Consider the following 12,954-nt stretch of genomic DNA (forward strand, 5'->3'; position numbering starts at 1 on the left):
GCGGGCAATTTTTACTTGGGGAAAAAAATCACTATTGGAATGTTGCTGTGGCTTGGTTCTTGAATTAAATATTTTTGGGTCATCTTGGATTTCAGTATCAGTAATTCATCTTGACAATACTGTATGTTAAGAAACTCTTTTTAGTGCTTGTATTTTAGGCATACAACCATGTGTTCTGTTTTTGCTTTGGCAAATCTTTTCTGACTTTTTTGGATTGTTTTGAAATTGCTCTTGTTCAAAAGGGTACAGTGTAAAAAAATGTAATATCGCAGAGGATTCTGAACTCTGCTGGTGTAAAGTATATCTCCAGGGATCTCATCATATTTCTATTCCATTTTGCAGTGTCAGTAAATCAGACAGCACTTTATAAGCCCATGTTCAATGTATTCAATGGTTGTTTTCCATATGTAAGGTGTGATGCATATCACTCAGAATGAATTAATGCCGAGGTTTTTTAAAAGATGCCTTTTTTTAAATAAAAACCAGTAAATGCAAAATGGGAAAATTCAGAATTTTGATAGCAAACAGGTGTTGGGAACAAGCTCGTCCTAGTGAAGCTTATTCTTGCAGGGAGTGAAAAGGACTGACTTCGGACTGGAAACATTCAGTCTGAGAGAAGGCCTTTTGTCCCACCATAGATGCCTGGGTGCCTATAGGCACTGGGACTCAATAGCTAGAGATGTGTATCTTGCATCTTCAGCAATGCACCCTTGTCGTTCTTGAACTCATTGATGCTGTGTAACAACATGCCTCTTATTTTCAGTCTACTACTAGCTTTGTTCTAGTTACACAAGGGTTACTTCCAGTGAAATAAACAACAACTGGTTGGGAAATCCAGAATGTGGAAAGCTGCCAAACCAAGTGAAAAAAGGTATTATCCATAGCAGAGCCGCACAGTACCTCACTGGCTCAGAGTTTTTCCTGGTTCCAGTAGTGTTAAGCAGATGGACAGCACAAGACTCCAACCCCTTCATTTATAGAGTTGAATGGAATGGAGCAACTGGGGTGAAGTACTTTAGTGGGGTTCAACAGCAGTATCTGCAGCAGGGATGAGAGCCCACAACCCATCAGTTATAAGTCCAGAGGCTTACAGATTTAGCTGTGATGTCCCCACAACCCCTAGTGATGAGCTGATTTCTGTGCCTTTACCAATAAGACTCTAGTTTTAGGCAGGTGACAGTGGCACAGCCAGGTAACTGTGGTGCATGGCACAGCTCTGCCCTGGGGCACAAAAGGGACATTGTAATCTACAGTAGATGGAGTGATTACTTTTGGGCAGTGTAGGCTTGCAGCTGTGCTGTATCTGGCACCCAGCACACAGTCGCCTCCTTTAACAGCATCTCACAGGCCTCACAACAGTCTGGTTTTGTCCTGAACAAACTCTGATTTTGCTGGTGCTGATGTCAGGAGCTAGGCCCTCTAGGAAATATCTTAACTAAGTTATTTTAGCCAACAAAAAATGCAATTCCTGGTTTGCTACAGATCTCAATGACAGTGTTGTTCATTCTAGTTTATAGCTCAATGGGTATAGCCTGTCAAACTTTTTGAGCTAATGACGGGAGTCCTAATTACACACAAGACAGAACAACTGTCATGCAGTTCATCTAATGTTCTAGGTTTTGATCTGCAGCTGAGAATAAGCTGCATTGCTTTGCTCTCCATTCTTTCCACAAGTTATCTTATGTTAAAGACTATGAATTGAAACTCTCCATAATGAGTATTTTCGTATGTATGAAAAGGCTTTATATGGAGTTGAGTAGTAATGGTAATAACATAACATTAATTGTGTGCCTCTTGTGGAAGTTCTCCACCGTACAAGTGGATTATTTGGAAAAATTAAATCGTCTGGTTTAAAAGGATTTAAGGAGAATGACGCCCTTTTTGAAGTGTTTTCAAACTGCAAGCATGCTGTAGTGCATTGCCACATAGCCGTTTCAAGCCAAAACCATGCACCAGTACGTTTCAAATTGTCATGTGGTAAAACGCTCATTTTCTGTGACTGATGTTCAGACGGCACTCCATGTCTGTCCACACGTGCGTGCTCAGTCCACAAGCTTATCCACTGTGTTCCTGTCCGCATGCATGTCATTAGCTATGCCTCGCAAACGACCCGTCTGCGTTATGCCGGGACTGCAGGTCCTTTCTCTGAACTCCAGCGGCTTTTCCAAATAAGCCGAGCGATGAACAAGAGTTATTCAGACCTCTTGGCCAAGCTGTCAGAACTGGCTTTTCTGCACAATTAACGATCGCATTGAAAGTATAAGCTTCATTACCTGTCCAGCATGCTTCTTTTCTTAATGGTTCTTGACTGCAGCATGGTTTGTTTATAGTATGGCGGTGCAGGCTTATTGGAAGGGAGGAAATATCAAAAAGACCCTCTAAAGAACACTTTGTGTTCTCTCGATTTTTCTTCTTTTTTGCTGCTGGTATTCGTCTGTCGACATTGAAATTTTCTTTGAGCAAACCAGAGATTGCAGAACAGCAAAACCTTTAAGCTGCTTTGCAAAGATAGTCTGTGTTATTAGAAAAATAACCTTAATTTTATATAGCGCCTTTTAAGGTGGCTTTTTAAAGTGCTTTACAGAGTAACAATAAATAAAGAATACACAAGATACAATTTCAATACACAGAGGAGACTGTGGATGGTAGTACTAAGTATAGTAGGAGCAGAGGGGTAAAGAAAGGAACCAGTTAAGTAAAGGCTCTTCTAAAGAAGAAGGTTTTGAGTCTGGATTTAAAGGAGTTCAGAGAAGGTGACTCTCTGATATCCTTGGGGAGAGAGCCCCAGAGCTTGGGGACATAACAGGAGAAGGCCCTGTCACCCATAGAATGTAGACAGGCTATTACAGACTAGGTAGGCTGAATGGCCTCCTCATTTGGACCTGCCCTTATTGTGTGGCTGCTGGACAACAAAACTTTAGCGCCTCAGTTTCCTTTTGTTCAAATTCAAGTCTGCCTGTCTCAATTACACTTCACGATGCCAGTTTTGCTGAATGCACCTAACAATGCAGACCAGGGCAGAAGTTGTTGTCTCAGTGTTGGTTCTCATGCAGATCGCTATGTCATGACGATACTGGAGTCTAGGGCAGAGGTGTGGCTGAATGCTTCATGCGGTGCAGATTGCATTCTGGGGCACCTTTCCATATTGCCCAGGGGGTTGATGGTGAAATATTTGGCACCCCGTCTGTGACGAGAACTGCTGTACCCCAGTTTACATTGGGGGTGTGTTCTTGAAAAGCGTCCCATATAGTGAATTAGCAGATAAAGAATTGATTTTCCCTGTAAGGTTGTATTAAAGAGGGAGGCTGTGTTCAGAAATGATCCACATACTAGCATAAGAAGAATGTTGTTCGAAAAATTAATTTCTGTAATAGTACACAATGTGAACGTTTCTGTTGTTGTACCATGCGGAATATTTAACTATTATTGGAATTACACTATAACTGTTTACACTTCTGTTTATTCACTGTATATTGCATGTTTATTAATAATCGTGATAATATACTGTACATACTGTTCTGATGTGAAAGAAGTGACATTTTATTTTCCCAGTCTCTCCTCTCTGTTAGGACTATGATCTTCATTTAGAGTTCACAGCTTTTCAGCATTTCTTCTCCTTGTGTTTGTCTTGAGCAGGTCAGAACCCCTCTCCCCTGGACAGACAAATGGGCTCAGCTCTCCAGAACACCTAGCCGTCCGATTCCAGGTCTGTACCTCTTCTGTTAAACCAGATCTTTTCAATGGAACAGAAGGCCTGTTTTTAGCAAAGGATCTGCAGCCATTTTCTCAAGATATGGATGTGAAACAAAGTTATAATTTGCCTAGTATTTTTGTTATTTGGTGAGATGTGTTAGGATTTACTCGTTTGACCAATGCCTTTATCTATGGCAATTTGCAGGGGTGCCACATATCAAAAATAACAATCTGTATGTGCGAAAAGATGTTTGTAAGATAAATGTATGAAGTCGCATAGCTGATAAACTTATAAGATTAAGAAATGGATTATAAATTCTTGACCGATTTTAGTTGGTCCTTTATGGTCTCAAATCTTTCTTCCCGTCTCATAGGAAACATCGTTTCTCTCTCTGTCCCTGTTGTCCTTCGAAATAAAAAAAAATGTTTCTGTTGTGATCCCTTCCATGTGGCATTTATTAAAAAGTGTGTTCCTTTAGTTCCGGAATATACAAGCTGTTCCATCCATCTTCTGAAGTACACAAGGTATTCTGCAATGTACTGATCTACATACTGTACCTCTGCAACTAGGAGGATGTAATGCTGCACAATGTGTAAAAAAACATGTACTGAGCCAGGAGTGCAGTTAATATGCCTCCTGTAAGGAGTTGTGAACTGTGCAGATTTGGAACAGTTCCAGGTAGGAAAAAAATTTGTGTGGTGATACTCAGGTGTCTAGCCTGTGGGAGCAGACCTCACTGCACAGCTGACCGGTTGGCATCCTTTGGTCCTTTACTGCGCATGTGTTTGGCAAGACTGGACAAGCAGCCTTCTTATCAGAACAGTGTGGCTCAGAGCCATCTAACTCTGGACTGTAGATCCACTCTATAATTATTTGGCTACTGGGTTCAACGTGAAAACACCGCCTGAAGATCTGGAAGTTCCTAGGGTTAAGCTGAACAAAGAAAAATACATTGCAGTGTTTTTCTTTTTCCTTATAGTAATGCAGAGCTACTCTGGTCTGACGTGGTGAATATTGGAAACTTACACTGCTGTGAATCAGTCACATTTCACTGACTATTCATCCCAAATAACATAGTACAATATTAGATGTCATGTTAAACAGTATTCTCTTGGATCAAAGGCAAGAGACAGTAAGGGAAAAATCATTACTACTGAATGTTGTTTATTCTTTGTTTCTAAGAGGATGGGCTAGAATAAAAAGCAGAGGGACATTTTATTGAACAAAAGTGACCCAACCACTTCTATGACTTCTGTGACACACCGATTTCTTTGTGATGATGCATACATCTTTCAGCAAGCCATAGTAGAGGGTTATGACTATCTTTATTTCCATGCTTCAGAATAAATATCCCAGAAGAGTTTCAAGTGGCTCAAAGCAGTAAAGGCATTTGCTCAGTGCATGTTGAGCTCTGTGGGTAAGACATTGCTGGTGTGAGCCTGGGTTCTTACTTGTAGGCTGTGACCAGTATTGCCTATGTGGCAGCACGCAGTTGGCAGACCAAAACTAGGAATAGGATAGGACTGGACGTAGGCAAGATTTCTCTCTCCCTTCCAGCAAACTGTGACCACCTGGGCGCCTGCGGACTTGCAGTGGCATCAATTGGAGAAGCACTAGCACTCCTCTGTTAGAAGTTAAATCCCCTGCCCCACAGTTATGATCTTGGAGCACGTGACATGGCGAGTGGCTCTACAGATGGGCATGTTGGAGAAGTTCACGTTGCTCATTCTCTTCTGGGTGGATACAGGACTCATTGCTGGAAAAGAGTCTTCACCACAACAATTTGGAACCACCATTTGGTTTAAGTATGAAGGAAATAATACAGGATTCCACAGTTTAAAAAAAAGTTTTATACCATATACAGACTGTTTTCTTCACTCTTCAGAATGCTTCCCCACTGTTTCCAATGCTTAAATCTTTGTTCTGACCACTACTCAAGTTTTTCATTTTATTTCTCAAATGATGACTTGTCCACAATGACTAATCTATGAAATCCTTCTGCATGCAGTTCCCTTTGGATTTTGGTTGTGCCAGGTTTAAAATCTGGTATACTGGCTGACTTCCTGAGGAATTCTTTCTGCTAGTCATGTGGGTTGTTTTTCACACCATGCAGTGCTTTCCAGGCCCTGTCTCTTTGTGGTTTCGGTCTGCAGTCCTGTTGTAAACACTGACACAAACGCTGAGGCTTGGGACTCTCATTAAGGTTAATCTTAATCTACCCAAGAAATTACAAATATTGCCCCATAATGTAACCCTCTATTTTAATTTGTCAGGGTCATGTCGCCTCTTTACAGTCTGATATTTTGCTTTACTACTGTATGTCTATGTGCCCAATGCATGGCACTTACTAAAACTATATTAATGTAATAAAAATACATGTCCATATTCTGTACAAAATATAACAAAACTGAAGTGAGGTCTTCTTGAGCAAATACGTTTTAACGTTAAATTGAAGAAAAAAGAGGAAACATTATTTTTAGAACCAAAAGGTCTCCGTCAGGCAACAGCTGCTTCCTTTTTTGTAGAAACATCCTGTTCCTACTGCTGCATTTGTGCAATTGGACAGATGCCTCTTCGAGCAGTGACCGGCAAAATCCCATAAGCCCAGGATTTTGATTCCTGTCCTCTTCATGATGGACGTTTATGGTCAAAATGGTTTCTTTGAGCTCTCCAAAGATTATAGGATACTTCAAAATTATGGAAAACATCTGTTTCCTTAAAAATTATAGAACTTGGTAAAAGCATTTTGGGTATAGAACGCAATGTATTTGGACAAGAGATGCTAAAATGTGTCGTGTTTTGTGGTACAGCTATGACTGTAGCTAAAGCTCTGTGATGTTCAACAGTTTAATTAAAAGCAGTATAGATGGGGAAAACGGAGTCTGTTGGACATTTTTAACTGGCTTAATATACTTTAAACTTGATAGGCCATTCAGCAATGTTTCAAGTGGAGGAAAAAAGGTGAGGCTTGCGGTAATGATGTAGTGTCATTTAAAGTAAGCAGTCTTTTTTTCGCAAATCTTTAAGAACGAATTGGTTAACTGACAATCTGTGCCCCTTAACTACAGAGGGTTATCTTCCTTTAAGAAGCGAATAGTTTTACAGAGCTCTTAATTCTTTCCTTGTTGTAGGAGGCCCTGCAGCCAAGCCGAGATGAAAACTACAACGATTATTCGTTCTCTGGCCCACCATCCCTGTCACCAACTCCTTACTCCCCAGAGAGGAAGAGAGATGCACACACAGCCTACAGCACCAAGAGGTACCTGACCTCATAAAAGTTGCTATATTATATCGGATCACCACACCGCCACCATCTCCACCGCCCAGTACATGGTATTTAGACTTGGTAATTTTGTTCATTAATTTCCGCCATCTTATAGTATCCAGTTATTTTTCCAATTCACCGCTGCTTGACACCAGCCAGAGAAAAAAATCACACAAGATTACTAGCTTCCTCTGAATTAGAAGAAGGTATACAAGACAAGAAGGAGCCATTAAGCCTGTGCCAAGCCAAGATATATCAAATAATACAGCTCCTGTGCCTCAGTGTGGTCTGACATGGACTACAGTAAAAAGGCAGGCACCTGCCTAGTGCCAAAAGCTACTGGACCAGAGTAATTAGAGGATTCTGATCTGTCATAGTTAAAGGGCAGGAACTGTTTTCCAGCAGTTTTCCACTGTATTTTACAGTGGAGTACTAGCGTAATATGGGTTGAGACAATGCTGAAGGACCTACCAGGGTTAGTTATTGGGAAGAAGCTGCAGTAGTAGGCCAACGTATCTGATGATTAACATAAGATATTGACATACTGTAAGCCTTCATACCTGGATACTTCATACCTGGATCTTGCAAGGGTTAATGTAATTTTTAATCTGCTTTAGGATGATGCACAAGAATCCCTTTGTCTCACAGCCTCTCAAGATTACAGGAGCTGTTGAATATAATGGCAGTTACCACTAAAATATCCCAAACGTTCAGTCTCACGCCTTGCAATGTGGAATCGATGTTGCATGTTCTCAGGCAGCATTCCACTTTTTTTTGTGTGATTGTGAGGTTGTACTTGGCACGTCATTCGTTGCCTGTAACCAAAAATAAAATAACATATTTCAAGAGAGAGACACATTCCAGCCATCACTCCATTTGTTTGGAGGATTAACATCTGAAAGCTGGAATCCTGGGAGAGGGGAACAGCAGAATATCTCGGAATGCAGCAAAGGTCACGCCTGCGAGTTTCTGACTTGTGTTTTGTAAAAGGCAAGATGAATTCGAAGAACAGGAAAGTAGCATGCGTGATAAAAGTCATTGTGGATAGTGAAGATCTTAATGATGGGCTCACATGATTGGGTAAAAGCCATTCTTCATGGATTCTGAGCATTTTTGAAATATGTATTGAAAGGTATTCCTGGTTCTTTGCATTTTTTTTTCCCCAGGGAAATGAATAGATGAAAATATTTAGGTTACTTACTCAAGAATGCACAGCACTATTTTTTTTAAACAGCCCTTTTGTTTTTCTTCTTGAACTTTTGCTTAAAAGCAATGGGGGAGAAAATTGGAGGCACTGTTTCCCATAATTTCATTTGAATTACTTGCCAGTGATGCATGACAGATTCACTTAATAGCTATTCTAACTTGTTGTTTCACCCAGTAATCGACAGTGGGATTGTTTGCATTGTAGCCGTGCTTAGATTATTATTATTAATGTATTGTCTGTTGCACAATGTACATTTGGGCCACTTTATCCCAAGAAAGCATGATGTTGAAAGTGTACTCACCTTTCTTTTTTTATTGTAAATATGTCTGTGATAAGTACACACTACTGAAGCTTCCATGTGGCTTCACCATAATGATGCTTGCTCAAGTGCAGGCTGAGACCCGTGATCCAGGCTCGAACTTGCAACATCTAGAAGATGTCACCAGCTGATTATGACTGAAATTGTCCAAGTGGCAGGGTACAATTGGCTGAGTGCCATCGATGATAGGGGCAGGGTGGGATTAGTTGACCACAGCCGTCTTGGCTTGTGACATCACGTTGACCCCAGCACCTTCCCAGAATGCCGTGCTGTAGGTGAAGAACACTCCTCAAATCTTCTCTGAACCTCTGGTACAGGGCCATATTACCCGTGATGTCTGAAATGGGGTGTGGCTCAAAAAAGAGAGGTGCACACATCAAACTTTAAATAAATATTGATGGTCATGGTTCCCACATGTCCAGAAAAAGCTCCCTGGCAGAACTGTGCCAGGAAAAGAGGAAAATAAATGTCCTGGAAAAGGTATGGAAAACTATAGTAACATTTCTGTTAATATAAAGGTGTAGGTACACACTTGGCTGCTGTGTACTCAGATACTGTAGCTGCTAAAATTACACTGACCCAGTAAATGTGTTGTATCGATGCCAAGGTAAAAAAGCAGAAGTAATTTTGAGTCTGCATTGTAAAGTAACACAAATGGCTGTATGTTGATATTCCAGGTGAGACAGAGCTGTTAAAACCATTGAGTAAAGCACTTCGTCCAGGTAGTTCTGATAAATGGCTTGCTGTGAATAAATGTGTGAAAAGTCAATTGAGAGAAAATTATCTGGTTAAATAAACCAGTAAAACTCCAGTCGTTTACGTCTACTTGAGCTTTTCCAGGTCATGCAATCTCATACATGTGCATTGCTCTAATCCTGTTACTGTTTTTAAGATTCATTCTGTTAATGCTGTGTTTTATTTAGAGTACTTCAGAAGTAGAACCACTTATGCGAAAACTTGAAAATGAGCCCCAAAGAACTGGAAATACACCTATTTGTAGAATTCTGTTTTTTTAGGCAAAGGTTTCATGTGGAAGAAATCAATTAAATCCATACATGACTAAGATTTTTATTCTACTTAAGTAACGGCTCACATATAACTGAAACGGTTTTCTTCTCCTGTTTGTAGCTTCCAGACACGCTCGTGGTCTCCAGTGGAAAAGGTTGCTAGCCCCAGGACCTCCTCAAGACCGGTCTCCCAGGTGAGTGGGATACAACAATTCCTTCCCAGTAATCACAGCTAGAGGATTGGAGGATTTCAGAATAGGAATCCACTGATTTGTTAAAATCCATTGAATTTCTTTGCTTAGCAAAGCACCTACCTCTAAATCTATGATGGCAATAGGTGCTGAATTCACAAGTCTGTATATGAATGTAGTTAGGAAGTTTTGAGCTGCAGAAAAGAGAAGCTTCATATTCACCTACTGTATATAAGTGGTCTTCCCATTCCTGGAAAGTCTTAATCCAGTTATCCTTCCAGGTGCTTACAGATCAGTAATAAACATGAACAACTAAGCAGGTAGCTTGTTCAGATTCATGAGTCCTGAAGGGTATTCAGATTTGTATTTCAGATCTCTAAATAAAATTGTTACAAGGCTTTGGGAATTGATTTAGTGGTTTTCTCTAAAATTAAGGGTCTCTAGGACTTGGGTTGTAGACCCCTGATTAATATAAACTAATGTATGACAAACATACAACAGTGGACTCGTACATTGAATCAAGAGGTTTAAATAGGTATCAGGCAATCTAAATGTGATCAAAAATGTTGATCAGGAGTATTTGGAAATGTGCAAATTAGCTTGGTGATCTTTCCCTTTTCTTGTTAATTAAAATTCTTTTTTTTTGGAATGACTAAAGAGATCCTTAATCTACTCAGAAATAAGGAACCAAGAACTCCTGACATTTTTAAGAAATCGCATGACTTGAGCTCAGGATTTTGGAGCTTAATGAACAATGCTACTCAAATGCTAGAAAGTAAAGAACATTATGCACTGTATGTGTCCAATGAGTTATTGATGTAAAACGTAGATCTTGTTTTCCCACTATGTATCCGTATAAAAAAAACTGTTCGCATACTTCAGATACTTTAAATGGTCTCATGATTAGCAGTTTTTTTCCTTTGAGTGAAAAGTACCACATTTTCCAGTTGAGCAGAAAGATTAGAGCGATGCTGTGTTCAACCCTTTTTCTGAGTGACTTTGCGATAATGCTCGTTTAGAACAGATGTGCGTTATCACTGTGCTGGGGTCGACCTGTCACTGTTTCTGTACAGAAGGAGGCGATAGCTGGGTCGATCAAGCTGGAACTCTACACTGCTAGTATTGTTCCAGATTAGTCAAAACAACCCTTTTCGAAATCAAAACAAACTGGCAGTCTTGAGAGAGTAATTATACTATAGATGTATTTGCTCAGTTAAAGATATGTCTTGCCATTCCTTTCTACTGCTTTATGTCTGAAGGTTTTGCCACAGTGTACATCCTGATTGAACCTCCATTGCTAATTTGAGTCGCCTACCAAAAGCAATGAACTACTGCATTAATAAATAATAAATAAATTACTGCATAAATAATTAAATAAACTGCAGATATTCCTAAGAACAGACTTGTTTTTAACTTGGATAAATAATGCAACCATTAAAGAAGAAAGCAAAAGAAAAAATTGAAGTAAAGCAAAGAGAACTAGGAAAGCAGTATTTCTCCTTATTCGACTGTTTTCTTGAAATAGGTAGCACACCATCTATGCTAAGCAGAGCCAAGAAAGTTGGGTGCCCACACATCATATTTATCACAGGAACTTAACATCGTAAAATCATATCTCCACATACTGAAGTGTTGTCTGGGTTTCCTGCAGCATGTCTATCCTCAGTCGGAATGTCAGCCTAGCACATGAGCGTCGACATCAGGCCCTGTACTAAACACTGCAGTGTTTGTGGCTTTGTGCTGTGCTTTGTGTTGCATACCTATTAACTCCTATGTCAAGCCTGTACATTTTAATAATGTGGCTGATTCTATACTCTAATGCAACGGTAAATAGAAGTACAAGGGGTCATCAGGGTCTTCCATACTTTTTTGTCTGCAAAGTACTGTGTGGTGCTCAGTGTCTGGTTTTCTTGTATTGCATGGAGGTCCTGATCATGAATGTTTCATCTGTCAAGCACTCCTGAGAGATTTTATAGATTTGCTTTCTTTAGGCCACAACCAGTGCTGTCTGGGACCTGGACCGCTGTTATCTGGAAGTTTTGAGGAATGCAGAGTCATGTCCATGTGTGACATATTAGGATTTTTTGGAAATGTTCAGGAATGTCTGTATCTGTAGGGGGAAGGGTGGAGCAGAATGAGGAACCTCCCATTCTGAGTTGGCGTGATCAGCTGTTTTCAAAAGTCAGTTTCTTTATCATTTTTTTTTCCTCCTCTCCCTTCCCGCTCAGATTGCAATTAATGCTTTTGTGTGTGCAACAAAGATAGAAAATCAGGGAGTGCTCTCAGCTGTTTCTGCCAAATTGACGCCTCTCCACTCCTCTTCCTGACAGAGTTTGATTTTCCCATATAAACCTTTCAAACGAATACTTGGAATCTGCAGCTGCTGCTCAGCTAAATCTACTCTGCTCATGCTTACCAGGGAAGGGATGGAGAAAATCAACGGTCCTTATATTCTGCTGCAGCCAAGCTGCCCGCTCTGTAGTACAGGATTTAGGTGGGCATTTTGCCCATATTTACCCACAGTGGAAACTCGGGCTGCTGCCTGCTGAGGCCAGATTCGAGGTTGCATGTCTGTCATGATCATGAATGAGATGGAAAAGAGCTTAGGCAACAGCTGTGGACATGAGTGCCTTATTCATTCCATCCACTTTTGCAAGCAAGGTGCAAGGCAGAGTCATTGCCTGAAAATATAATTGAGGTTGTGTTTCCACTGAAGTGCCAGTACTGGAATAACAAAAAATAGACCATCAAATGACAGCAGTTATAAAGCTCAGTAACGTTGAGGGGAAAACTCAATTCAGGCCAGCTATATCGACGTGAATTGCTCGGTGAACCCCTTCAGCAACCACTTGACTGCTGAGCTTCAAGCGTGGAGCTGCACTGGCTGCAAAGGAACAAGTAGATTCATCTTGGGGTGAAAAGCAGAAAGCAGAAATTAAGGTGTTGAGGCTGCTGGGCCTTCTCTAGTGGTCAGCTCGCTTGTAGGTGTTTCACCTCTGTGCTTTGCATACCTGAAGAAGGCTCAGCGGACTAAATGTTTTTTTCTTTCCGCTTTTCAGAGTGGAATTCGCCTCTGTTTGCAAGGATAAAGGATATAACCTTTACAGCTGGCTTTTTAGAACCCATTCCAATTCATGAAGCCCTGCCCCTTCACCATGGAGGGGCTGTTATGTTGTATCAGCTACTGTTCTCTTTAAAGCCACCTGAAAGTGTTTCCACATCACTGGCTGTGAGGCTCTAAAGAGCCGAGCCTCTGACTGCGTCCATTTTT

At 40.6% G+C, this 12,954-nt stretch overlaps 1 protein-coding gene across 2 annotated transcripts in view; it reads left to right on the forward strand.

The window, feature by feature from the left end:
• pdlim2 (PDZ and LIM domain 2 (mystique)) overlaps positions 1 to 12,954 on the forward strand; it is a 64,543-nt gene that overhangs the window by 25,508 nt on the left and 26,081 nt on the right. For both annotated transcript variants that reach the window (XM_088927077.1, XM_088927069.1), the window contains exons 4-6: positions 3,637 to 3,706; positions 6,826 to 6,953; positions 9,614 to 9,686. In XM_088927077.1, coding sequence (XP_088783203.1) covers positions 3,637 to 3,706; positions 6,826 to 6,953; positions 9,614 to 9,686 — 271 coding nt within the window. The remainder of the gene's footprint in view (positions 1 to 3,636; positions 3,707 to 6,825; positions 6,954 to 9,613; positions 9,687 to 12,954) is intronic.

The sequence above is a fragment of the Atractosteus spatula genome, chromosome 2 (assembly GCF_055471065.1).
Source record: "Atractosteus spatula isolate fAtrSpa1 chromosome 2, fAtrSpa1.hap1, whole genome shotgun sequence".
Taxonomy (NCBI): domain Eukaryota; kingdom Metazoa; phylum Chordata; class Actinopteri; order Semionotiformes; family Lepisosteidae; genus Atractosteus; species Atractosteus spatula.